Here is a 27,244-nt window from a genome sequence, read left to right as displayed (position 1 = left end):
TTGTTTTTTTCCAAAAAGTTAAAACAAGCTTTATTTTAACATACAAATCAGATTTGTGTACAAGGCAAAAAATAAATTCCTACAGTGGTAGGCATATTGGGTCTCCACAGAGCATGGGTAGTCACTCACGCTACAGTAACCCTGAGATACAGAAAAAAAAACCCTACCAGTCTTAAAGGCCAAAATGTCTCCTTTTAATCACACCTGCTATAAAACACCTCCACTTGGGAATTAAGAAAAATATTATACAATTCTGAGTCAAGAAAACAAATTATCTACAAGCCAAATACCCAAGATACTTCTAATTCCCTGCTGCCATCTGGGTATACTAGAAGAGCACTTGGGGAGCAAGTCAGGAGACGCCAATATGCAAGGTTACTTCATTAACACTGCAAAGCATGTACAAGAACTGAAAGATATTTTTGCTATCTTCAACTACTGTTGTCTTCATGAACCGTGTGGTCAATGTGTCAAGTTTACACATCCTATGAACTTATAAAAAAAGTTCTCTACATTGTGTGTTAAGTTACGAAAAAAAAATTTAACTTACTTTGCTTCTTTTTACCATGAAGTTATATGCGATATAGAAATATTTTTAAAAGCTTATAAATGGCTGCAGTTCTACTTTTAAAGTCCTGTCCCCAATATTAAAAACTACATGAATGTCCTCATTTTGCTACAAGATTTGTTATTAACTGACATGACAAAAAAAGGAAGAGTTTTATTTTAAAAAAATTTAAAGATAGGGAAAGGTATAGGGTATAGATAGGGATTTTTTTTAGTTTTACAACTTAGAAAAATAAGTTACACTATATATTATGGCTTTCTCATTTAGCAGAAGAGTGCCATCATGGATTGAAACACTAGATGTTGTAACTAATTAATTCACCACGTTCTCAGACTTTCCTTGTTTGAGTATTAATGATTGTGTGAAAAGAAATGACAAAATATTAGCTGGAAAATTGAGAAGCCTCCAGAACAATTTAAATAGCAAGAAGCACTTATAGAAGTTCTTAATTCTTAATTAAAAAATTTAAATTAATTTAAAAATTAATTTAAATTTAAGTTTTAATAAAATTTAATCTCTTGGCACAAATAAAGGCCAAGCCAAACCTCCCATGAACTTCAGCAGAGTCAGGGCTTCACACTGAGCTTCATTTCAGAAATGTTTACACACAGGTATGATACCATTATGCTACTGAAGTAATGACTTCTCTTTAATGGGTGTTCTGTTAATTGTACAACTAAGATACTAGTTAGATTTGGTATGCAGCTTTCTCAAAAAGGCTACAGTAATGTTAAACCAAGAAGATCCAAATCTACAACACAACTGTTCAATATTGAAGTGTTGTCCACTACGAATAAAAAGTAAGGGGGGGTGCAAAAGATGCTTGAGTCAAAGACTGACATCACATTTGCACAATGCTGTATTATTAATGGCTGAGTATACTTATATTTTGAAGTCTAAAGTTGCATTCAAATTGGACAAGCTGTGACAATATTCAAATACATGTAGATAAAAAGAATTCTAGTTTCATAACTACAATTGTAACAAAAAATCTCATTGTGCAGTTGAAGTAGCATTTGCAACATCAAAGCTCACAGCAGACAAGCACAAATTTCAGACTTAAGAATATAATAAGAAAGATCATGGCACTGAATTTGGGAATATTTTCAAGCTCTAGTTTTACTCGATAGAAGAGTTGCCAGTTCAATAAAGTTAACTGAATACTGTACTTTCCAGCTCCTTATAAACAAGGCTCCGCATCATGCAGAAGATGAGCTTTCTCTCCCCTTTTTCTCCAATAAAAGTTGCTGAAAGGCAAGCTACAGTGATTGTTTCTGACAGCAGTAAACTAAAGAAGCAGATAGAAAAGTAGGTATATCAAAGTTCTTACAGAAAAGGCATCCATCCTGGTTTGATTGTGTTTATAAAAAGGCACTTCACATATTGCTAAAACTCTGATAGTGTACTTATCCTTTTAGTTTTGCTGTTAGAAGGACTTATTTCAAGGTGGTTAGCATGAGCATGCAAGCATTCTTTATATAGTGTGTATCTGTTACAAATTTTATAATTACATATAGTATCTTACACCATTTATTTAGAAGAAAAGATTCATGTTCAGAATAATAGCAGGTCTTCATACAATACTTCAGCGATGATGATCTGTCATAAGCAACACCACCTGTAGTGAGTTCATGCTAATAAAATTAGCAGTGTAAAATCTTTCAGAAGTGAGTCCTCAGTCTTTTGTTTTCCTCTCGCAGTCTCTCAATTTCAGCTACTAAGCTTTCATTTACAGAATATCTTTCAAGTAAAGTGTGCATTTCATTCTAGAAAAAAGAAAAAAGCCCCAATCAGCAGCTATAATTATTCCAGTTTTAGACTATCTGTTTTCATATCCCTTTTGCAAATTAAGTAACCTAGGTAATACCGGCTTTGAAAACTTTTGATAAGAAAAGGAAGATTTTTTTATGCTGACATACAGTATTTTCATCATTAATACATTAGTGAATATTTTATCAAAGGATATTTTGCACTTCTTTGGGATGAGAATCTACTAATGCAGGTTCCATTAAAATGTTCGGTACTGAGACAAGGTCTTTTTAATGCAGATCAAAAGAACAAAGATTCATAAAAAGATGAAGTTAAACAACACAGAACACAGGTTGGTACCTATGCGGTACCTATGAGTGAAGCTTTCAATTTGAATTCCATCTGTCTCCTCCTTACCCCAGCTCTTGGTCCTTTCCAAAGGACAGTTGACTGTTTCCCTTTTGTCTTTTTATAATTCCTGAAATATTGAATACATGATACCTACCCAACACATATCTTCCTTTTATTTAACAAGCATAAACCAGTTCAACAGATTCCAATTCATAGCTTCCCCCTCCTTCATATCCAATCCTCCCTTTCTTGCCCTTAATAAGCAAAACTGATTTTCAGCTTTGAGAGGAGGAGTTGGCATGCCTTGGTATTACTGAAAATGAAAACTGAATATATTTCCCACCATGTTCTTTGTACATACCAACTGCATATGGAACTGCTTGATCATCTCCACTTGCAAATTCACAATATCTCGATGACATGCTTCTCTGGGGGAAGAATTTCAAAAGGACGACGTTTAGTTTTATTTAAGAAGCAGTAATTCTCTCCAATCCTCAGCCCCCAGAACTCCACAATTCCTCACCTTCACGACACCGTGAAACATGAGTCTAAAAATTAAGCCATGAAATGTACTCCTCTACTGTTTATTTTCTGGAACACTTTTGTAGTGACATTGACTTTCACTAAGTATCGTTTTTTCAGTGTAGAAAAGATCCTAAGTCTTTTTGTGTTTAGAAATATTAAGATTACTTAGTGATATTAAGATTTTTTTCCCACTTTCAAGCTGTAAACCTCTCTAATTTTTAAAACTCAAAGCTGATTTTCCAGCCCTTGATCACAAGCATCTCTGAGAAAAATATTTATCTGTAACTGAAAATACAGCTTTTCAGTACATCACTTTCAGCACTCTTTTGTAAAAGGGCCCAAAACATCAGCTGTGATAAATGATACATTATCCTCAAGCCCACAGAATGCTCCAGATTAATTTACGTAAGAAGTAGTGGCACTGTGACAACTATTCCACACTACAAGAACCAAGCCTGGAAATACCCTCTGAACACTACACTAATACCACAGTTCCAGACACTGAGGAAGAACAAGGACAACAGCTCACAAAAAAGCAGGCAAGCTGATACATTCTTCCTGAAGAGCACATCACAGTGCAACTGTCTGAGACCGAATACTATGCTATGAGTACCAACGGCCTGAGAAAGTAAGGCACTTCATAAGTAGACACACACAGGGGTTATTTCATTCTCCTTTCCTAAAACATTACCAAACCCAAAAGGATATATTCTTCACTTTCTATTTCCACAGGTTATTGTGCCTCAGAACTCCTGTTGGAGGCAAACTCTCTTCTTCAAGTGTATTAAGCATAGATGCCAGCTGGCAGCTTAGACACCCAAAGATGTAGGTTATCTCCCAAAGACAGGAAGCTCAATAAACAAGCAACTTTTTGGAATCAAATGAGTTGTATTTTCCTCCTGGTCCTTTTCTAAGGTCCTTGGGTGTTTGTCCCCATTACTTGAAGAGGAATGGATTTCAAGCAAGAGCAATAAGAAGCCTTTCCTCAAATTCCAGAGGGTAAAAGGTATTTGTATCAATGAGAAGCTTGCAAGGGCTCCCTTCCCTCTTACTGAACTCAGTACAAACAATCTTTTACATTCAGTTTGAATATACCCACAATTTACAACTGGGAGAAGGGCCAGCAGAGCCTTCCAGCCAGTGTCGGTCAGAAGAGAAACACAGTCTCTGAGGCTCCAGATCTCAGATATCGGAAGTACAAGACTGACAAGCACACCTTCCATATCTGAATGCAGACTGTAAAGAAAAAACGTCTGCAATGCACAGACTGCATTTAAAGTCACGTGAAAGTTACAGTTTTTAATCAGATGTGTGGTTATCGCCAAAAAATCCCAGTGAAGTTTTACTAGACTATATTCTTATTTAAAGACATTTAATAACATTCAATGTATTTTTCTGTTGGCAGATACACAGTAGCTGTAGCGCATGGACCTACTACGCTAGTTTTGCATTGCTTTTTGTCATCAGGACAGCAATACTTCCCCTGCTTGGCAATCCTTTTCCCCTCCACCACCTCAGTCAACCTACTTCATCTTAAACATGCGTTGGGAAGGGATCCCCTACATACAGTTCTCTCAGCTGTTCCATCTCCTCCAAACTCCACTCTAAATCCACGCTAATTTGACTGACTTACTTTTATGACAAGTGGAATGTCAGTTAGGTATCCACACAGTAATCTGACACCAACCATCACTTACAGCACAGGCATTATTTTAATGACAAGCTTAACCAATAGAAATATACAGTGTCTTTTACCTTATACATGCCAATCCAACAACAAATCGAAGCCGATACAAGCCAACTGTCTAGATCAAACTCTCTAAAATGTCAACTCTAAGAGAAATTTCTCCTGCTGGGACATGAGATGAGCAGGGAGGGAAAGAAATCAGCACAAGGCTTCATGAAAGCAGTAAGAACTTTGTTACGCAGATAAATTTACCGTCTGAGTAGTCAAACACTCGTTCTGAAAACATGCTAGCAAAGCCATGCATTAACAACCCTCAGAGACATCAGTCTAATTAGTCATCGGAGCTATTAAAAATAAAGTTTCATATGTAGATTTCCAAGATTAGGGCTATTAATGGTGTCATTTTCTAGTGCAAGTAGAAAAATACGTTAAAGCAGATGCTAAAACATCTTGCTAAGAAAACATGTCAGTGAAAACAAAGATGTTCTGCATGAATACCAGTACCTGAAGTCATCCATTGTTTCTTGTATCATATTCTGAATGAAGTTTATTTGGATTGATGTCAGAGGTGCATTTGCTCTGCTACTCCCAATGGTTTCTACTATTTTTTCTGACAATGAACTGGCAACTCCAACAGTGACAGGTGATGTCATCTTTGGGCCTTTATAATTAAAAATAAAAAATATATAATTTTTTTTTTAAATCAGCATAATGGAGTACAAGAGGGTTTTTTATTTGTCTTGAGATTTGACAATATTTTATCTCAAATATACCTGGGAAAAAAACAAGAACCAGATTTAGGTTGAGTCTTTTCAGAGGCAGCTAGAGATGTTGTGGCAGGGCTAACTGGATTTACAGAAGAATCAAGACTGGATGTTCTGTTTTAATGCTAAGGCCATTTTATCAGGTTTCATATCAGTTCGCAGTCAACCACGCCTAAAACTGGGCCAAAATTGTCAACTTACTTATTGAGGTAGTACCATTTATTGGTAGATCATATGCAGGATGGGCCTGAATATTCTTCACCGGTCTCTCATTTGTATCAGTAGCCTTTACAGCAGTGGATGATGTAGGAGGACTTAAAGTTACAGATTCTGCACTTGATGAGCTCGATTTCGAAAGCTGACAATAAAAACAATAATGATAAAGAAGAGGAAGTCTACTTATTACAGTTACCTAATCACATTTTCAGGAATGCACTTTCAAGCCTTTCTGGGTTTAGGAATCTGCTCACAAATATATGCTTTTCATCTGCTAGCAAGACATCTTAAAAATTGATTACTAAAAATATTCAAAATTGCCTCAAGTGTGCACACACAGAAATGCATGCAAAAAGCAGGGGCCTCTTGATTTCCACATCAAACATTTTGTGACAAAATTATAAATACCATTCCTAGCAAACTTGGACTTCTCAAAAGCAATACAAAAGGAGCCTGGTCTCAGCAGAAGCATATCAAAGATAGCTGAAGAAGGAAGAACAGGGAAAGAAGAGAGGGTGGAATTGACCTAATATATGACAATCATACCAGTGCAACCAACAAATGATCATTCTTGATCTTCTAGATGACTCAAAATATTCCTCAGGCTAGCCCAGTTTTGCTTTGTGTGAACTTTTGTAACCTGACCTTAAACAGAAACATACATTCATCTTGCATTGCTGAAGGCCAATGCACTTAAACTGAACATTTTACAGATTTGTGTCAATAGTGTTAACAGAGTTGCGAAATAAGATTAGCTGGCATGCTATGAAGGATTTTTCCTTCAAGTAGTAGTATTCTGTCAAGATTCTAAAAAGACCACTCACAACAAGAATTCCTGTAGTATACCTGCTTTAAGACTTCTTTAGATTCTTGTTTTCCAAGACTTATTTTCTTAGTGTCAGTCTCTGGGTGTTCTTCCTCTTCTTTAATTGGAGACCCCACAAGTGCATGTAATGGGCTAGACCGTATCCCTTGTGCACCACTGCTCACTGGGTTTCTTTTTACTGGTAAGGCAGTGGTGAGCTGTGGGAGAAAATCCAAATCCAAAAGGTAGGGCTGAAAATCCGAACCTAAAAAGGAAAAGGGAAGGGTGAAACACACAGCTCAAAAAAACCCAAAACACACACACACCCCACAAACTGAACCCACAAGTAAAATGGCTGCACACCCACACAAAACAAAAATAAAATCACCCAAAAATGCACCTCCCAAAACCTAAATCCAACTTAAGCTGTCACTGTCCTTATGAAAATAATAAAGCATGAAAAGGCTCCATATATCACTATAAATTGCATAAAGGAAAACGAAAATCACTTTAGGATCATACTCTTGGAATTCCCATTACCACGTTGTGCTTTAGCACCTCAGTGTGTTAGCTGATTTCCAGAAAAGTTCATTTGTTTCAGTGTCTGCTTTCATCTTTTATTTATTTCGAATGGTACAACAAAATTAGCACATAAGAACTAGCGCAGGCCTCCAAAGGCCTACCACTGACAAAAAAGACATACTGAAAGTATGTTTACCTTCTTTTCCATGAGGATCTTCATTCGTTTTACTTGTGATAAAATCTACAAAGTACCAGAACACAGACAAATTGTTTATTAAATGAAACCTACATCAATATTCATATCATTGCATTGAGTTCATAATCAAAGACAAATTAAAATACAAAGTAGGTACAGCATGTGTCAGTAACACACAAGTGTCAAAATGTCATGCTATATGCAGATGAATGATGTTTTACAAACTTTTGCATTAGCAACTTACCATCTCTGATTGGAGAAAACATATCTCCTAAACTACTTCGACCCACATCATCCAAACTATTTAAATTAGCACTTTTCCCATGGTCTGTTTCTTTAGATGGAATCACATCCAAGCTGCTACTATGGGGAAAGCCTTAAAAGGACAACAAGATTCAGTTAGTAATTAGTGTTTTACAAAAGAAACGTATGTTATCCCTAAACAATCTCACAGCAAGCATGATGTCTGGGAAGTCCAGCAAGCACTTTAGAACCTTTTACGGATTCCAGTTAGAGGGTCAACTTCAACTTCCTCAATGGGGCTGTCATCACAGGTGACTATAACTAAAAGCTAAGGTACTTATTCACAAAAATAAGATACAGTTGGATTCCTTTCCTCTTTTTAAAAAGGACAGGCGTCAAACTGGAGAAAGCACTCATTTGCAGATAAATCTACATGATGGATGTGGCAAATTTATGGAGTATCAGCTGAAATGAAAACTAGTGAATGTGCCTTCTGCAAAGACGGTGATCACATCCAGATGTTCAAAATTTAAATTTATTCAGCAAGAAGAGAAATCTGCTTCACAGAGGCCATTAAGCATTCTAAGGGAAATTCTACCAACCATCTGTTTTAAAGCTTCCTGATGTTAGGATATTCTCTGCGTGTTTCTAGTATCAGGAAATCAGAGTGAGGATACACTTGCAGACAACAAAAACTTGTTCCTAGACCTTTCTCCGCTCCACCCTCAAACCCCATCCCTAGCCCAATCTGGGGAAAAAAAGTTAGGTTTTGTATGCATGGTAGCAGGGACAGTTGTCTGAAAAATGGAAGCATATCTTAAATAAAAAAAGCCCAGTAATTATTCAAACCACAGTTTTTAAACAAGGAACACACGGAAAAGTGAACTGAACTGCTAAGATAACCACCTGAATAACTTTCGCAATTTAGTATGTTTTGAAAACCAGATCAGCACTGTACGCAAGCCACTATTCTGCCCTCACTGAACTCCTAACTCTAAAAATGTCTAAATTTTGCTTGTATAAGTTAAGAACTAGGCAAAGAGCATTAATGCTGTGCAATCCATACATAAATATTTTATAAATAGATCACCTGTACATACAAAAGCTTTACTTTGTACCTACTTTAATTAAAATAAATAAACCGCTGTTCATAAAACCTGTAACTAATTCTCTATGTGGGATTACTTGAAGTGATCCAAGTGTGACTGGATGACTACAATTAATCATGTCAAACTATTTACATAAGCTGGGACTTGAGTCAGGTTTGAGATTTCACTTTTAAATATACTAATATAGCACATTTTCCACTCCTTCAGATGCGTCAGTTGTGACACATACATAGGATTGCACTTGCTAGTTAAGTAAATACTTGGCATACTGAGTCAAACAGAAGTGCAGTATCAACCTGTGCCACAATCTACAGAGGATCTACATGGAAAAAGCATAATATAAAATAGGGCAAAATGTCTTTTGTGTATTTTTACCCATTCCCAGTAATCTAAATGTCATAAGTACCTAAAGCAGAGGACAGCTGTTAAACAGAAGTTTATGGGAAGCCAGCTCAAAGTATATCCAAACTTCTCATCACATTCTGACTCCATTTATACTTTCATACTTTAAAATACCTCTGACAAAAAGCCCTGGTCCATTTATAACCTGTATGAACAGATGGTTTTTTGTTTTAAATATGCTATCATGTCACTTTACTGAATGCCCGTTATTTCTCCAAAGTTAAACCCCATAATCAGGGTCTAAGAGAGTTTCCGCAGAACAAATGCAGTTTATGGTCTCTCATCCATTCCCATTTTTAAGTTTAAAGACTGTATCTTCTGAAGTATACAGAGGTCTTTACTTCTAAAGTGAAGATTCAGTTTAATGAAAAATATTTGTTTTACTTGGTAAGCCTTTATTTTCTTAGAACATTTCTTTATTATGCATGGTCCTATTTAAGGGGTAACAGCCATAACATCTTCAAATAAAGATAATAAATCATATATTTCAACTGAAATAAAATTTTCCATGCCATTCGGTAATGTTGATTAGCAACACTTCTTGCATACACAGGAAGCATTCTACTTCACCTCATACTTCACTGCATACCCAAGGGAGATCATTAACACATATCCCTATGGACTGCAGTGGCTTATTACCCAATTACTGTTGCTAAATGTATTTCTCCTTACTTAAAAAGGGAGGGAAGAAGTGTTGTTGCATTGAAATGGATTGAGGAGTTTTTTCAAGAATCAAACTAACAATGTTACTGATTTGACCATATTTTCAGAACTCCGGAATTAAATAAAATTTTAAGAGTACATTTCACACAGTGGCAGAATTTGAGAATAATGCCTAGAATTCTTATAAAGAACTTGTTAATTTCAGAAGCATAAATAGCAAGTACAGTTATACAACTAATCATACTTGCAACTATATTTAACATCTTTCCTACCATGTGACATTGGAATCATGCCTCATACAAAAATACAGCTCACTTGGGTTTTTAGACTAGGTTTTTTCCTATGTTTTGGTTGATTGATTTTTTTTTTAGATGAGGTCTGTTACTCCTGTTCATTAACAGAATTACAAACCGTTAGCTCTGCACTCCATACAGCCATTGTGTCAGAAAATACACTATGTACATAAGAATAATCTACAAGTCAGAATGCAAGACAGTCCCGCAATATCACCATGGAGTTTTCTCCTTCAAAAGTTTAAATATGTACTTTTGCTTCAGGTCTAGAATTTTAGACTTCACATGTCTGAAGCTTGTAGTAGGGCCCAATTCACTTCCCACACTATGTGTAATACAGGAGGGGAGGGAAAAGAAGGTGCAGATGTGCATGCACGTACACACAGTTCTTTTGAACAAATGCCCTTCCCTTGGCGAAATTTTTATTCTGTAATGGTCAGGGCATGAAATATCCCTTCTGTCTTCTACATTATGCTGAACGTGGTTATAAAATGGTAGGAAGATGACACAACCTGTTTTCTCCTGAAGAACCTCTCCTCCCTTATTCTCATTTGGCAGTGTTAGATGAGATGAAACTGTTGCTGATGCTTGAGAGGCAACAGTTTTGACGCCAATATTTTGAATTCCTCCAAGATTACTACCAGCTTTGACTTCTACTCTTTTGGATACAGGTTTGTTTGAAGAACCTGTGAGGTTAGACTGAAGAAAAAAAAAAATAGAAGAGGTTAAGAGAAGCTATTATTCCTTCAGCTAAAAGGAAAAAAATAAGCCAATATTCTTTCTGTTTCAAAATACTAAAAAGAGTCAGCTCAAGTTGCAAAGGTTGCCTAGGAGATATGCCTTTAGAAATATATATTTTAAAAGTATCTTAATGTAACTTCAAGTAACATCTGTATTATTCTGTATTATGTGATTGAATACTGTGTGGACCTGCAAAAGAATAGCAACAGAATGTAAGGTAAAATGGAGTGACCTGGCACAAGCCAATTTTGATCATAGGTTTAGGCACAGGAAAATAAGAGATCACATTATTAGGGACCTCAGATTGTAAAGGAATAGTTGACCACTAGCAGCAAGTGTTCTTGGAAGAAGAAAGTCTCACAGCAGTAAAGAATCCCCTTCAAAGGTCCTCTCCAACTCCACTGAATGGACACATGGAGTTTCTGGATAGAGACTAATTAAGTCTTGGAAGACCTCTTAAGCCTTCTCTATAATTTAATCGATTTCTCCACTGTTTATACATGCCTGCAAAAGACCATATATGAAGACCATGCAAAATACCTCAAGATGGGAAGCTGCATGTCTTCCTCTAAAGTGGAAGGGCCATCACAGATGTTCCTGCTACTGCCTACAAATGAATCTAAGGTGCCACAAACTCATCTGCAATGGCAGCATAGTCACACCAAGAAATTTAAGACGGAAGTTTCACTTATTTCTACACTGATGGTAGGGGTGGGAGGAATTCCACGTTAAAACTCCCTAAAATAGCACTCAAGACTGAGCAGTTTATAGTGTCTGTGTTGGTATGAACCATTTTTGTTGGCATCTATAATGCTTAGAAATTAAATGCTAACTTTTTTTTTTAGAGCTTAAACTTATGCTTTGCTTTCACTAATCTGGATATTGAGCAATGAAAAGGTTTTTTTACCTTGGAAAAAGTACTGCTGAACTGAAGACGTATGCATTTCACACAGCCTTTGTGAGCAAGAACTGTTTTCACTGGTGATGTCAGTTGTCTTAAGTCATACTGGCAGATTTTTCCCCGGGAACATCCAATAGCCAAAGTAGTACCATCAGGCATGAAGTCTACTGTTGTCAGAGGAGAATCAGCTACTATTGTTGTCAGTAATCTTCAAACAGGAGAAAGGACAGGATAAAGAAGCTTTTAGAGTTCAAAAGTTAGACTTTTCAAAACAGAGTACCTAAAAAAAGAATATAAAAGCTTTCATAATTTAGCTACAGGTTTGCAGTTCCACTTCTCCAGTACCAAGTAAATTCAGTGAAATCTTATGGAACAGTGGATTAGGCTTATACTAAGCATTTGTGTTTAACGAATTAAAGACTGCATATGCCTCAACAGATCTCACCAGGACAGGATCAAATTGCCCTCATAACAGCAGTTCTGACACCAACGTTATTCACTGGTATTTCCAGCAGCAGTCATACTACATACATCCTCTAGCTTCCCAAGCCTATCAACTAACCTTCTCACAATTCTAGGAAGGACTTCAGGTCCTAGTTGGCATCCTTCTACTACAGCCCCTCCAAACTAGAGCCAGACTCCTGCTTTTATTCAGCTAGAGTAAAAGCACAACCCACACTGGAACCAAAGTCCCATGAAAACACTTGCCATCCTACCCTCTTACTACACGGCCCCATCACCTGTGCCCCATACTTCCTGCTTTTTCAACCAATACTTTTCCAGATTTAAGGCTTACTATCTCAGCAACTCTGTGCACCTTGCAACAGCAATATCTTGTTCCTTGAACTAGAAAAGCAGGCAAGCTAAGCTCAAGTAGCTGCAGGTCCTCACAGGCTGTACTGCCCCTCAAGAAGCTAATTGCTCTCTATCAACAGGAAAAGCCCACACACAAGCACTTGGGAGAGGTCACTCATGTAGGACTTCAATTAGTTCCCACATGCCTTGTTTTTGGATATTTTTTTTTTTTTGGGGGGGGGGGGGGGGGGGTTGTTTGTTTGTTTTTTAAATAAAAAAAAAGGCAAAAAGGCCTACAGGACAGATTCTCCAATAGCACTATGCCAAGCACTTCAGCTATTCTGAACGTGATCTGAATTAAGTATTTCATATCATAGTTAGGCATGCCTTTTCAGTTTATAAAAACCAAATAAGGATCCTTCTAAAATCAAAAGGTCTTTAACATACTTACTTTTTACTTGAAGTGTCATAGAGTACAATTCTTTTATCCAAACCTACAGTTACAAGCAGCAGCTTATTGACTGGAGAAAAGCAGATTTCTGAAGCTGGTGCTTTATGAGTATTTTCAAAATTATGATATGGGTTCTGGTTATTTACATCCCACAGAGTTACATTTCCACTGTCAGAAACACTGCCCAGCAAGGATTTCTTGAAGGATGAATATTTCAAGTGTCGAACAGGCTGTAAAACAGACAAAAAATGAACTGTAATACCACTACTAAACACCATATTGAATTATTTTCTAAACACACAAAGGCATTAGGAATACAGATCTTATATTAAGATAAAGTAGTTTACAAAGGCTGGCCACTAAAAAAATAAGTAAGCAGCCTTTTTTTTTTTGAACCAATATGGGGTTCAATATGAGCTGATCAGCAAAATAAAGGACAAAAAAGAAATCTAAAAAAAAATTCTTCATTTTTCAGCAAGTATCATGCCACCATATACACTACAAAGAAAACACCATACCACATCTAAAATTAAAGGAGTGAAAAGCTACATTATTTAACATTCTTGGCAGGAGACCAATCAGTGAAGTTTAATTCCCCTCCACTGATTTTAAGTACTTGGATATAAGCCAGTTTGGTAAGAAAGAGAGACACCAGAGTTATTCAAGTGTGTAGGTCCTGCAGAAGAACAGAACTGACCCTGTGAGGTAGGGCCACAGAAGAGGATAATATGCCTGGTTTATCACATGCAGCCTTGCTAACACAGAACCACGTAATAGAGGAATTTAAATTGCCTTTCAGAAGCAGGTATTTTGTTTCCACTGTATTGCTTCAGAGGATCTTTCAGAACCTCACTGCTCTAATACTAAATTAGAATACTCTATTTCCAGATTATTTATTACCCATTTGCACTAATTCACTCCTGTGACAATAATGCCCTTATACTTAAACTGTTCAACTCCCAGTACTCTTCTAACAATCAATCACCACACCTTCTTTCAGGCTTTATTTTGCTATAAACAATAAGTGGGGCTCAATCTAAGACTAGTTTTTCAGTACCATCACAGTCTCTCTGTAACTCTCCCAGTTCGAATTTTTCTTGAACATGGACAACCAAAATCTTGTATGATCGTCAAAACATTTTGCTACTGTCTTTACAAAGGAAGCTTTGTACTGTGAATACTCATCCTGACATATCCAAGACTGCATTTTCTTTTCTGTGATCCAATCTGGTTGGGCTGCTCATCGCCATTCTATGATCAAGAAGCCCAAGTCCTTCTTTCCCTTGAGAATTTTCAAATCCTAGTCTAATACAAAAAGCCTCAGTTGTGACCTAAGTCCAGCACCTTCATTTCTATACTGTCACAGTTGTTCTCATGTCCATTATTTCAATAATTTTTGGATACTAACACAATCCTCTCTCTTACAGGCACTACCTAGCAACTGTGTCTCATTGTAGCTCTACTTCTCATTTTAAATATTTTCAGTAATGGTTATGATGAGATTAACTATTGATAACCCAAAGAAATACTGTTCTGTCAATGTTACCTACTGTCTTCTTTCCTACAGCCAGTTTCTTACCCATCCAATTCCTTTCTAAACCTCCATCCTAATATTTTCTCACATGGCACTGAATCAAGAGCTTTATTACTCAAGTCCAGACAGATGAGAGCCATTACCTTTTATTTGTCTGAAAATGCTCTCAAAAAGCTATTATATTATTCTAGTATAATCCACATTACAATACACTGTACTGGATTTTACCCTATTTCTCTCTTTAACTTCATTTTAATGGAGATATTTGTTGGTTCGTATGCCTCCAACATAATTTCTAGCACTGGTATGGCATGCCTCACTGAAAGCCTAACTGCTCCACAAAGAAGTGGCACCCTCAACTACATATTCAAATAGGACAGAAGATGACTGTTTAAAATTAATATGGTCCTCTACTGGAGGAGACATTTTTACCAGCATTTTTCAGTTTATTTACATTTTAAAAACCATACATGACCTTCACGCCTCACTGTATATACACATACCTCATATGTACATATGTACCTATGCACCATGTACATACCTCATACATATAACATGCCTACCCCTCACAGTTCTCTCACTTCTTCACCTCCAAATATCTTCCTTACTGCCCTGGCATCTGTTAATGTTCCATTTTTTCCCTCCTCTGTCCACCTGCCCACCAAGATAACTCTCTCCTAGCTCTCCTCAAACCTCCCTTGCTATCCTATCAAGTCCTCCATTTTCTTTTCCCATTTTTCCTTCTATCTCACAGGCCCAAGGCAAGTTCTCAATTTTTTTTTCATATACACACTTTCCCCATATTAACTCTCTTCCCCACTTCTCATTGAAGTCATGGTGTTTCCTCAGAGCAGCTTCACAGTTTAATTTCAGGTTGCCAGTGAAGGAGGCGTGAGGTGTGGGGAAGCTCCTATTCACTCCTCACTTTCACTGAATTAGGCTAGCAATAAACCTCACTTGCAACAATGCAATTGCTCCATCAGACTCCAGGAACAGAGGCACTTAAATCTGTGCACACTTTTGTGAGACGGTCAAATGCATCATATTGGCATCCCTGACAGTGTGCTACGTGTCCAAGTTTCAAATTCTTGCCCAGACAGCTGAAGGCATGAAAGAACCTCATTTCTGAAAGGCTGCTTGACAAGACAAACCTAAAAACATTTCTCCTCCCAGAAATGAGTCACTTAATTCGAAGTTTTAAAAAAACAAACAAAAAAAAAAACAGAAAAACTTTATCTGAGAAACATCTAAGTGAAAAATATAGCTTTAAGCTTAGCACAGTTAGACACAGCAGACAACCTGGCCTCATATGGGAAAGTATCAAGACGCAGGTGGTCAAACTACATCACTTACAATAAGCCTTAGCTATATTTTCCTTCCTCTGATTACATTTATTACCGAAAATGTTAAAATCAAAAATCATCATCATCAAGAAAAATGTTACTTCTTATGCACTGAGTTTAACATCAATGTTCAAACATGTATCCTTTTATGTTAAGTATTACTTAAGAGTCTGTTTTCTTCAGTTCCTTTGTTTTCTCTCTACCAGGCTTCCTCCCTACTTCTAACCCCTCTATACCTCTGCCAATCCTCATTCTGTAACTTTTGAGCTGTCACACATAGTATTCTAGGTTAGATTCTATCATCTATTTTTAATGTCAATACATGCTTCTTTATCTTATTTCTTATACTTTCTAATGTTTTTGTCTATCTTAGTGACAATAAACTAACACATAGTCACAGTCTTCACCAAATAGTCTTATAAAAAAAAAAAAAGTTGATTTTTTGCTTGGCACGATGAAGTCACACAGAACTTTAGTATATTCCTGGTCAAGTTTTTCCCAAAGAAGCTAAACTTCGTTTGCCACCATCATCTGTCCCTTTTCTTAAGTTAGGGTTTACAAAGAAGAGTTCTGTTACTCAGGTTTTGAACACTAGGGCCTCCAAGTCAGCCAAGCTGAAAATAGCCCCAATACAGTTCCTTGGCCTTTGTACTGCCAGCAATAGGAATCCCAAGCCTAAAAAGGGCACTCAACCCACACGGTATAACCGCAAGGTTTACTAGTTACAAGAAAAAGAAATTAGCTAAGGATGTGGGAGACAAGTTAAACATTGTTACTTTTCTGAAAAGGAGCCCGACAACGTTTACAATTTCATCCACAGAATCAAATGGCAAAGGTGTGGGACATGCTTAACTGGGAAAAATCTGACTAGGCAAGCTCAAGTATCTTATATCTGAATTTGGTCTAGGGGGATATTTAAGATACTTGCATTATTTTAAGTCAGCATAGCTGTTTACCAGGTGAAGCTCAAATATGCTTAAGTAAATGTCTGAATACAAGTAGGAAGACATCATCTGTTTTCTAATGATTTTAATCACTAATACTAAAATCATTTCAAGAGTCATGTTTTGGAACTAACCAGTCAAGACTGAAGAAAAAACAAACCAAAAACAAACAAACACACACCCACAGCAAATATGAAGCAAGATTCATTACATCTTAGTAAGTACAATTCCTGATGATCTCTGGAACTTCTACACACACAGAACTACCAGAAACACTTTTAGTGCAAGGTGCAGAACCCACAAAGAGAAAATTAAGTCCTCTTTGGAATATTTTTACAAGAGGACCATTTTACTAGTCAGTGTAGCACAAAAAGCCATATACATCTTTTTGCCTTAGCTGTGATTGGAATAGATTTTCTGTAGAAAATAAAAGTACATTTTATCTTTTAAGCTTCACAGTAGAACAGCCAAAAAAGGAACAGTGCACTTCAGAAAATGGTTGATCCATTGCTAAGGCCTAGTTACACTTAGGGTTGTCACCATTGGAAAACAAGTGAAAAGCCCAAAACTAAACCAAAAGTAGTCTGGCATCATTGATTACCTTATTTAAATATAGTACAGTTTCTTAATCTCCTTTATACCTTAGTGAGCCTTGTAAGTGAGAAGGCAGATGTAAATAGAGTTGATAGCTTTAAAAGCTGAAGACTATTTCACTATATGGAATGACCAGAACTCATCACGCTTCTTTACAGATCAGCCAGCTGTTCAAACAACTAAACTAAATCCTGTTGCTAGGAGCATGGCACCAGGCAGTGAAGACTTGAACAAACATTATGTTTTGAAACAAACCTTAATTCATCCTCACAACAGCAAGCAGATAATAATCTGCTAGTCTAAATGAATACCAGCAGCAAAGACAAATTATGGGATCTGCAAACAACTCTGTGCAAGGACTCGACTCTAATAAAGCACAAAGGTGTTTCTAAATCAAAAATCAATTAATAGAATATAGGCCAAAAGTCATATGAAAAGCAAATTGTTTGAAGTCACAGAAAGCACTGCAGCCTTGGCCTATTCTACTACTTGTAGGGTCTATACAATATCAGAAATGAACTGGCAAGGAAACTACATTCTGTAATGCTGAATCAAACAGAGACAAGCTAAATTTTATAAGGTTAGTTTGACCTTGCATTCCCCAATTGTAAAAAAAGTTACTAGGGAGTGGTGACCCTTACTAAGCCAGATAGCTAGCACCAGGATCAAGGAGGACAATGCGCTGTTTATCTATTCAAGCCTACTCTTATCATTTAAGGGCCCAGTTTTTTAAAATTTATAAAGCCTTTACTTGATTAACAGAATTACACAAGTCTTCAGATATTTGCTTCACTGCACAATTAATCCTACAATTCTCTACAAGTACCAATTAAAACCCAAAACCAAAAACAGTTTTTGCACATAAGAGGAAAGATAATGTTTAGCATATAAGGTAAGCTAATAAACTGGGATGTCCAAGTAGCCATCCCATTACACAATTATAGTTCGATTCCATTTAAAATTAAGGCTGCAATCAAGTAACTGCCCCACCTTAGAGAACGTTATAGACCTTTTAGAAAGTGAATAGTAGCTCTGTGCTTGCAATTACTTTGATTTAACACTTCAAAATATCTTTATCCATCTTAAAGGTCACTCAGCTTTGCAGCAGGCCTCTTGATTTCATCTGCCAAAATAGCTATTCACTGCATCACTTATTCCTAATCACTTTTTGGTGGAAAGGGTTGAATATATCAAACAGTTTGATGCAAATCATCCTCCTAAGAATTTCTTCATTTTCCAATTAACTAGCAGCATAGCCCCCATTCTGGATATTCATCTCAGCTGCGCAATCCAGCCATGGATTTCCCTGTAGCTCCTGCCTCACATCCACATTTTTCATAAGATCATAACAAGAAAATCAGAAAAATGACCTGACTACATAGATGGATTTTTAAGATCAAACCAAGAATGAGGTACAATTTTGCTTCAATATAAGTATGAGGCTGGTGATGGATCAAAGACACTGCAGCACCTAAGAGCAGAAACAGTTTGAATTTAACAGAGATTTTTCAACAGAAAGTATACCACAACTCCTGTAATGCTATAAGGTCGTGAGAGATTCTTTATCAAGTTATATTGTTCATGCTAGACAGGAGAAAAATTTAACTTCACACTCTCTCTGCAGTCTATGACTGAAAAAGCTGTTGCAGTAACAGAAAACGACTAAATCACAACTGCAGTATTCCCTGCAGCATTAAAGGTCAGGTTTAGGACCAACGCAACACTTCTGCATCCCTTAGGCAGATCCCATCACTGTAAAAATGACTGTAAAAAATGGAAGAACTCCCAGAACACAAACACTTAGCTGTACCTGGGACAACATTCATACTAAGAGCATACACTGGAACTTCTGATGGGACAATACAGCTCATTTATTACTGTGGATGCCCTTGTATCAAGGGAGTTCCCCTAGTGATACCCACTAATCCTGCAACATCTTTTGAGTCTGCAAAAAGGAATTGCAGTGGAAAACCCTACTAAGGCCCTAAATAGTACACATGCTTTGTGTTTGTCTTTTGCAGTTTTTCTTCAAACCAATTATCCAAAATCCTACCTAAACACCTAAGTAGGTAATATAAAATCTCATTGCTTCTCTCTTTGAGCAGCTGTGCAATTTTAATCTCCAGATGAAAAAAACTTATTCTTTCCAAATGTAGGCTTATATTCACCCCTTCTATACAGATGGCTCTGTTCAGTTGCAAATCTGATTACTTCGGATAAATCGGAACCCAGGCTATACGGTCTCTGTTCTTTGCAACAGCATACATTGAGTCATGCGTTGAAATGCTGCTTTGGTTTGTAAAGCTGACTAGTTTTTGTTCAGTTCTAAGATGTTCAGAGTTTGTTCTTGAGGAACAAGAGTAAAATTTGCTGTAACCTGTATACAAGTAACGGTACTTGAGAAATTTGTATTTCCATGCTACCTATTACTTAAGGCTAGAATACACACAATGGTCTGGTTTTTCCCTTGAAGTGCACTCTTAAAAATTAAAAGGAAACAGAATAACAAAACTTGAAAGCTCTTGATATGTACTTTCAATTTTTAAACACTGTGAATTAAAGTTTCATACTGAAAGGAACTTAATACAGATAGCCTACCTGATGGCTGCCATAACCAAAGGGAGAACTTGATAAATTGGTGGCAACACTGTGTAGGATAATTTCACCACTCAAAGATCCAGAAGCAATGTAGCAATCATTCCAATTACATGTAACACACGTGACTTCGTCTTTATGATCCTGTGGGAGACAGAGGTTAGAGGGATACAGTTAAAGACATGAGGATAACCAGTCTTCTGAATCTGTGCTTTTCCGGAAAAACTTCGGCTTGATGTTTTTTTCTGACCATCTGTAACACTTAGGAAGATTATTATGTAATAACCCAGAAAACAGCAGCAGAACATACTGAAGATCAGCTATTATATTTTAACCACTGTCTGACTGTTTTCAGATTGTTTTAATAAATTAGCAAAGATGATGCTGTCATTATATACAATATTTAAGACACAACCACAGATGTATCTACCACAGGTGTCATTAATGTTACTGTAAAAGTAAGGTCTTCCAGAAATCAGTGATATTTGAATAGATTTTCTGTTAATCTGATGTACTACTGCCAACTACCCCTTCTGCCACCTTTAGCATTAACACATATATTTACCAGATAGCTTTTCAGTATAGTTATTTGCAATAATGATACTGTGTTTACTGAATTTATAGGGGAAGGTAGTCAAGTACTTCTAGTCCAAAAAGGAGAAAAAGATATTTAAAGTGTACTATTACAGAATCACAGGATGGTAGAGGTTGGAAGGGACCTCTGGAGATCATCTTGTCCAACCCCCCTGCTTGAGCAGGGACACCTAGAGCAGGGGGCATGGGAACACACCCAGACAGGTTTTGAATGTCTCCAGGGAAGGAGACTCCACAACCTCCCTGGGCAGCCTGTTCCACTGCTCTGTCACCCTCACAGGAAAGACGTTTTTTCTCATATTGAGGTGTAACTTCCTGTGTTCTAACTTGTGCCCATTGCCCCTTGTCCTGTCATTGGGTGCTATTGAAAGGAGCCTAGTCCCATCGTCCTGACACCCACCCTTTAGATATTGATAGGTATTGATGAAATCCCCCCTCAGTCTTCTCTTCTCCAGGGTAAACAAACCCATGTCTCTCAGCCTTTCCTCATAAGGGAGATGCTCCCATCCCCTCATCATCTTGGTAGCTCTCTGCTGGACTTGCTCAAGCAGTTCCACATCCTTCTCATACTGGGGGGCCCAAAGTTAGCTACTTAGTAATTTTGTTTCAAACTGTAACTCTAAAAGTCCAAGGAAAAAAAAAAAAAAGAATAAATCAAAGCTAAAGGTCTACAGCCTCTTTAATGGTGGTCCTAAAAGAGGGCAAATCATCTCTTGAAGGCATCAGGGAAGTATACTAGTCCATCCTAATTTTTGTGCATCATAACAATGTTTTAGAAAATCCATACTGGATCAGTTAGAAGATGACCACCCTGTCCCAGTTTTGCATAAAATTAGCTCTCCTACAGTATTCTACAAATACAGAAGCGTTTTCTTGTTTGAGGTATCAAGAACAGCAATTATCTGAAACGCTGCCCTTGGAAAAAATCCCATCAGAGAACATCAGTACAAATTCAAAAAACAACAAGCCTATTCTGAAAATCAAACATCCATTACTATAGAATTGTGCTCTGAAGACATCAAGTTAAGTATGCTTGTTAAATGAAATTTACTATTTACAGCGCACAAAGAACACAAACTTGAAAAAGGCACATATGTGTGCCAGCTCCTATCTGTGAACTCAATCCCACAGATGCACGACTTAAAGAAAGTATATTTTTTATGGTTGGCAGCAAAACCTGGAAGCCATGAAAGCTACAGTTCTTCCTCAGCCAAACTTACCTTAAGGCTACGGTAAATCCTTCTGGATTTCAGATCCCAGATATTAACTGCGTTATCAAGGCCTCCGCTCACAATATATGAAGAGCTAGAATTGAAGCTTACACATGTCTGTTTTGCCTGATGGAGAAGGGGGGCAAAAAAAAGTATGTTAAAGATAATTAAGGGATCTATTAAAATCTAAAAGCATATTGATGTGTGTTTTCACCTTCATTAACACAAACAGTCCCAGTGACTGATGGAACTGTTGGTATGCTACAGTCATTTCCCATCAAAAGGCACTTAAAATCCAGTCCAGTTTGGACACATGTTTAATATACTTTATTCATTAATGTATTTAAATCTTAAACTCCCAAATGCTTGAATTTTCCCATCCCTGTTTCACATTTCTTTTAGCACCTTTTCCTTCAATAAGCATTTTCTCTTTAAATTACAGCTCTCGAGTGCAATCATAGACTTCTATTCAGATGCTGAGTTTTAAAAAGAAAATGCTAAGTTTAGAAGAAAAACTCCTTAAAAGAAAAATCAAAAAAGTTGTCTCAGTCATCTACTTCACATTGCCTATACATTACAAAGAATATTATAGCAGCAAACCTCATAATTCAGTAAAGCAATTCTTTTTAAAATAATCACTGAAGTACCAGCTTTTGAAAAAAATGTCAATCTTAATGACAGACCTACATCGAGGACAAATTATTATTCAGTTCTATCATTTTGAAAATTCACTTTTAAGTTCCTGAGATTTGAATTAAGGAAAAAAAAGTCCATTTAATTATTGACATGGTAAAACTGGAAACGATTGCATTAGTTATATATCAGATTCAGTGAAATCTCCAGGACAAACACTCCAACTTTGAAGGCCTTCGCTTCAGAGACCTAGAAGTCCGGTTTGAACACCTTTTCAGAAGACTTCCAGTCCAAATTAGCATTACAAGAGCTATCCAAGGAGAATAATTTGAATGGTTTAGAACACTAACAAGTCATTCAAGTAACCATGTCAAGAGACTCTTCTAAAACTAAGTCCAGCTTTCCAAAGAGTTTATAGTGCCACGCTTCCATTTAATGGGGGGGAGGGGGAAACAACCAACCATAACAGAAGTTTTCCTATTTCATGTATTTCCAGAAGACAGCGCACGTACGCTGCAAGAACAACCTTCATATAGACTCTTATGTTTTGCAATGTACAATTCAAAGGCATGCATAATACTGACAATTCAAGTTGGAAAACAACGTTCAGACCTGAGCTCTGTTCCATTGCCTACACATTAGATCAAGTTTGAACCACTGACTGACTGCCTCGGGCTGTCACGCTGAGGCTCAACAGGTGCACTCCCCTAGCAGAAAGGCATCAGATGCTAGTATAACAGCATTTGTATTTTCTTACTGGTAGAACTATTTTGAAAGCACTATTCTCCCCACTCTTTATATGTATTTAACTATACACAGGGAAATGTTTTTACATACATGTCATAATTCTAACAATACTAAAATAAAATTGATCCCAAATTGCAGAACAAATGTGAAACAAACAGCATACAAGGTGGAGTGGGGGTGGGGGGGGGAACCAAACAGGGAACAGCATTAGTCATACTTACTCCTTCAGCTATTTCAAAGAGTGGAACAGGTTTGGTTTTACAGCTTGAAACAACTATTTTATCACCAGCAGCAGAAGCAGTGGCCAGGTATCTATCTTAGTCACAAGTTATGGACCATAATTGTATTATACTGGTGATTAATAAAGGCGACAGTAAATTTCCTTTACTGAACAGAAGACAGATTGGTTAAACAGACTGAAGTACTGTACCTTGAAGGGACCTAGAAATAGAAACATAAGGCTATTTTCCAAGCTTTCATTAAGAAGCTCTTGCATTAACTACAGCCCTTACTTCCCAATACAAGGCAGAGCAATTTCTTTCAGAAAGAAGAGGAGAAATATCTGGCAGATATTATTTAAGAGCTCTTTAACGCTGCGGCAGCTTATCCGGTCTACAATTTTGTTTCCCCACCACCCCCAATTAAGAGCCCCATTTATCACCAGAGTTCAAAGGAATGTCTGTTGCTGTTAGAAGACTATGGATTTAAAGAACGGTCCTGTTAGTGACAAATGTTAAACTACTTCACCATATAGTTTCTAGAATACAATGAATGTTTGCTGATTTATCTTCCTCTATACTGAGGGAAGAAAAACAAAAAGCCAAGAAGAACCTTTTATGATACCAATATAGAACTACAAAGCAGGGAAACTGCCTGTGCACCCCCACCAAACTAATCAAGTAATCATTTCGACTGATGTCCTGCATGTCTTCAGGGCAACGACCACTTTGATTTTATATTTGCTTATTTAAGAATACAGGTTAATTGGCTGGATTTAACACCAAAGAACTGCTGGGCAGATTAGTGCTTGCTATTTTTTTTTTCATTATTTGAATGCATTGTTTTAAGGCAACATTTTAGCTTACAGAATTGTGCAGAACCAAAACCAGTTCTTTACCCCTAACAAGTTAACAAACATTCAAAAGCATGTAAAGTAAGATACTTTGTTGTTTCAGTTTTGGGAGATGAAGAGGAGACAAGGTGGAAGAAAGCATGATATGACAAGACAAACTGCCTGTACCTGAAGTTTACTGGACACTGCATATATTCATATAATTTTTTATAGATATAGATATGCTTCAATTTCTCTGCAAGCTCCATAGCTAAAATATTCATTTGTGCTCTGATTGTTTTAACTTTTTTCTCATACATCCACTTATTTGCAGACTTAGAGGACAGACACATTCAGAACTTGCAGGAACTTAGCTGTTACGTGTCAGCACCCTGTCCTTCTTTTACATCAAGATCAGACATTGCCACCTTTTCCCACAACAGCCACACAAGCTGTTCACCTGACAGTGCACTGTTTTCAAAAAATTTCTCATACATTCACCTAACACCTGGCACCTCATACCAGTTTCCTATAATAGGCTTCCAAGACAGAGGTGAAAGGTCTAAATGGGCCAGATCCGTTTTCATGCATAAATCACCACTATCCTATGGATGTTTTCCTACACATCCACCACATTTGTGCTTCCTCTGTAAATACTACAAACAGCACACAGAAAAGCAGTGCCTACAGCACAAGAGGTAAGTGTACAGTATCAAAGACTATCAGAATCAATAAGAAGCTGTTCAAGGGAAAAAAAAAACACAAAGAATCAAACAAAACCACTTTTTCATTAGTTTTCCTCTCTATACCATGTATATTATTTTACTACACTAGCAATTGCTTTGTTCAACCTTGTCAGTAAATTAAGCAGTCTTGAACATGAATACTGTAATCAACTATTGAAGAAACAAATGAGTAAGCTTTACAGTTGGTAGGCAATTCAAGCATATCATAATCATTAAAAAAGTGTTAGCCTCCTAAAGGAAGAGAAACTTTTTCAGAAGCATTTACCAGCATGAGTTTATTTTGTAAATCACTTCAACACAGAGAACCACAAAATTTTCTTCATAATATATACAAATCTTTTTATGCAAGACTTCAGAACTGCATGAGGCCTGTGATTTACAGACACTTTAATAATAATAAAAAAAAACACCCCTGAAATTTTGCAGAACACCAACGAAACTATGGCTGCAACTGTAAAGGATACTATTGCTGGCCCAACACAGTGAGCTGACTGGATGTGGGGGTGTATGTGGGTTGAACTGCTCCACCACAGTTAGAGATAAAGAATCCCATATTTTAACATCATCTCCTGATGAAGCAAAACGTATGCCTTCTTGCATGGCTGCACCTGTTTTTTTCAAAAATAAATTAAAAAATACATGTAAAGAATAAGTATAAATATACAACAGAAAACTTCACCCGTCAAAAATAATTTCATCTATACCACTTAATACTGTCTTCTTGATAACATTGAACATTTATTTGGACAGTTACACAATTAGGACTGTTCAGCTGAATATAGTACTGAAAGCAGCAGACACTCCACCCTTCTGTTACTTGAATTCTTGCAGGAAATGTATGCTTTCCTTTTCACAAAGGAAAAGCCATCCCCTCTACGGCATCAAGAGACTAAAATGACCCTTTTTTTTTCTCCAGAGTTTACAGCTGCCTAACACGAAGCCGTATTTCAAGGACTCGCTTCCCGCCAGTAGATGGAGATGCACAAGCTAGAATCAAACCGACTGTTTCAGGGAAAGGCTGGAAGTTTGGACCTGAAGGACTCACTTCAGTGTTTATCTCACCGCCCTAAAGAAGGCATCCGAGAACCCTTTAAACTAAGCCTTTAAGAGCAGAATACGAGGGACGACGAGCCACTTTTCAACGCAACTTACACAACGTTAAAAAGACCGCCACCGGCCACGTACTACTATTTGTTTTGACTGACACCGTTTTAAGAGTTAAAGCCAAGCTAACCAATTCCAAGTTTGTAAAGTTTATTCTCAGCTTTTTACTCTGGGTAATTTTAAACTAGCAACAAACAATGAGTCAAAAGGTAAAAAGCCTTTCCTTCACCTGAAAGCACAACCACCCTGCAGCCAAAAGTCTCCGGGGCGTTCCTACATAGCTTTAGGCCACTAATTCTCACTGCCGGGAACGTGTAAGAGGCGCACAACGCTGACAAAGCCAGCCAGAAGACTCAAGGTCCAGCCGCCTTCGCTCGGCCGCTGCCCACGGCACCAGCCCAGTAGCCGCTCCCCGCACCCTCGCTGCTCCTCCCGCCTCGCACGGGGCTTCTCCCCCCGCTCCGCACCTTCAGCCCCGGAGGCCGCGGGACGAGCCGCTCCGCGCCCCCCGGCACCACCATCGCCCGGCCCCGCTACCACCAAGGCGGGGCTCCGCTACGGGCCGCCGCCGCGCTCCGCGTTCTCCCGGCGGCGTGTCGGGACGCTCATCTCCCCCCCTTCCCGCCGCCGCCCACCTGGCGGGGTGGGCACCGGGCCGAGCCCCTTCCTGTCCTGTCCCCTCCCGGCCCGTCCCAGTGCCTCCTCAAGGATCGGGCCCGGCGCCTCCTCAGGGATCGGGCCCCCCACCCGGCGCTGCCCGCCCCGATTGGCTCAGGCGCTCCTGCTCCCGGTTCTCTACGGGGTCCGCCCGCACTCCCAGCCAATGAGCGCCGCCCTCTCGCGCGCCCTCCCTCACTTTCCGCGCCGCATCCAACTTAACAGCCCGTCCCAACAGCCCTCGCGCGCCTTCGCGTCCCCCGCCGGCTACGGTGGCCCGGAGGGGGCGAAGGCGAGGCCGGGCGAGGGCGCGCGCTGTTCCCGCCGCTGTGAGTGTTCCGTTCCCTGAGGCGGCAGGCGCTGGCCGGCGCTGGAGCGGCCGCCCTGGGGCTCCAAGGACTGCGTTTTCGCTACTGCGTAAAGAGCATCCTGCGCAGCCCGCCCGGCCCTTGTTCTTCACTGAGGCATCTTGGTTACAGATAGTATTAAATAATAGTAATAAATGCATTC

General features: G+C 38.2%; 1 protein-coding gene across 4 annotated transcripts; it reads right to left on the bottom strand.

The window, feature by feature from the left end:
* On the bottom strand, window positions 1-26,854 carry NEDD1 (NEDD1 gamma-tubulin ring complex targeting factor). 4 transcript variants are annotated; one of them, XM_064451366.1, is made up of 15 exons: window positions 26,713-26,854; window positions 25,438-25,581; window positions 23,398-23,492; window positions 21,806-21,922; window positions 19,995-20,135; window positions 12,982-13,211; window positions 11,742-11,943; window positions 10,606-10,792; window positions 7,628-7,759; window positions 7,384-7,428; window positions 6,707-6,930; window positions 5,861-6,002; window positions 5,385-5,541; window positions 3,030-3,096; window positions 1-2,334 (listed from the first exon to the last, which is right to left on the bottom strand). In XM_064451366.1, exons 2-15 carry the CDS (start codon window positions 25,571-25,573, stop codon window positions 2,230-2,232), a joined length of 1,980 nt encoding a protein of 659 aa, XP_064307436.1. In that variant the 5' UTR covers window positions 25,574-25,581; window positions 26,713-26,854; the 3' UTR covers window positions 1-2,229. The 4 variants fall into 4 exon arrangements, with proteins under 4 accessions (XP_064307436.1, XP_064307409.1, XP_064307417.1 ...); XM_064451339.1 differs by having other exon boundaries at window positions 5,846-6,002; window positions 26,713-26,852; XM_064451347.1 differs by lacking the exon at window positions 26,713-26,854 and adding an exon at window positions 26,545-26,702 and having other exon boundaries at window positions 5,846-6,002.
* Between the last annotated feature and the right edge of the window lie 390 nt (window positions 26,855-27,244).

Source organism: Phalacrocorax carbo, chromosome 1, assembly GCF_963921805.1.
Source record: "Phalacrocorax carbo chromosome 1, bPhaCar2.1, whole genome shotgun sequence".
NCBI classification, from domain to species: Eukaryota; Metazoa; Chordata; class Aves; order Suliformes; family Phalacrocoracidae; genus Phalacrocorax; species Phalacrocorax carbo.
The sequence above is the reverse complement of the archived record's forward strand: the minus strand, read 5'-3'. Positions and strand labels throughout refer to the sequence as shown.

What these genes read in the sequence shown, in the direction of transcription:
- NEDD1 (XM_064451339.1), bottom strand. Translation starts at nt 25,573, where the DNA reads ATGCAAGAAGGCATACGTTTTGCTTCATCAGGAGATGATGTTAAAATA. An exon ending in GGTTCTTCAGGAGAAAACAG is followed by an intron (nt 7,760 to 10,605) that starts GTTGTGTCATCT and finishes TGTCCTTTTAAG; the next exon opens with GCTTTCCCCATAGTAGCAGC. An exon ending in AAATGGTACTACCTCAATAA is followed by an intron (nt 5,542 to 5,845) that starts GTAAGTTGACAA and finishes TTAATTATAAAG; the next exon opens with GCCCAAAGATGACATCACCT.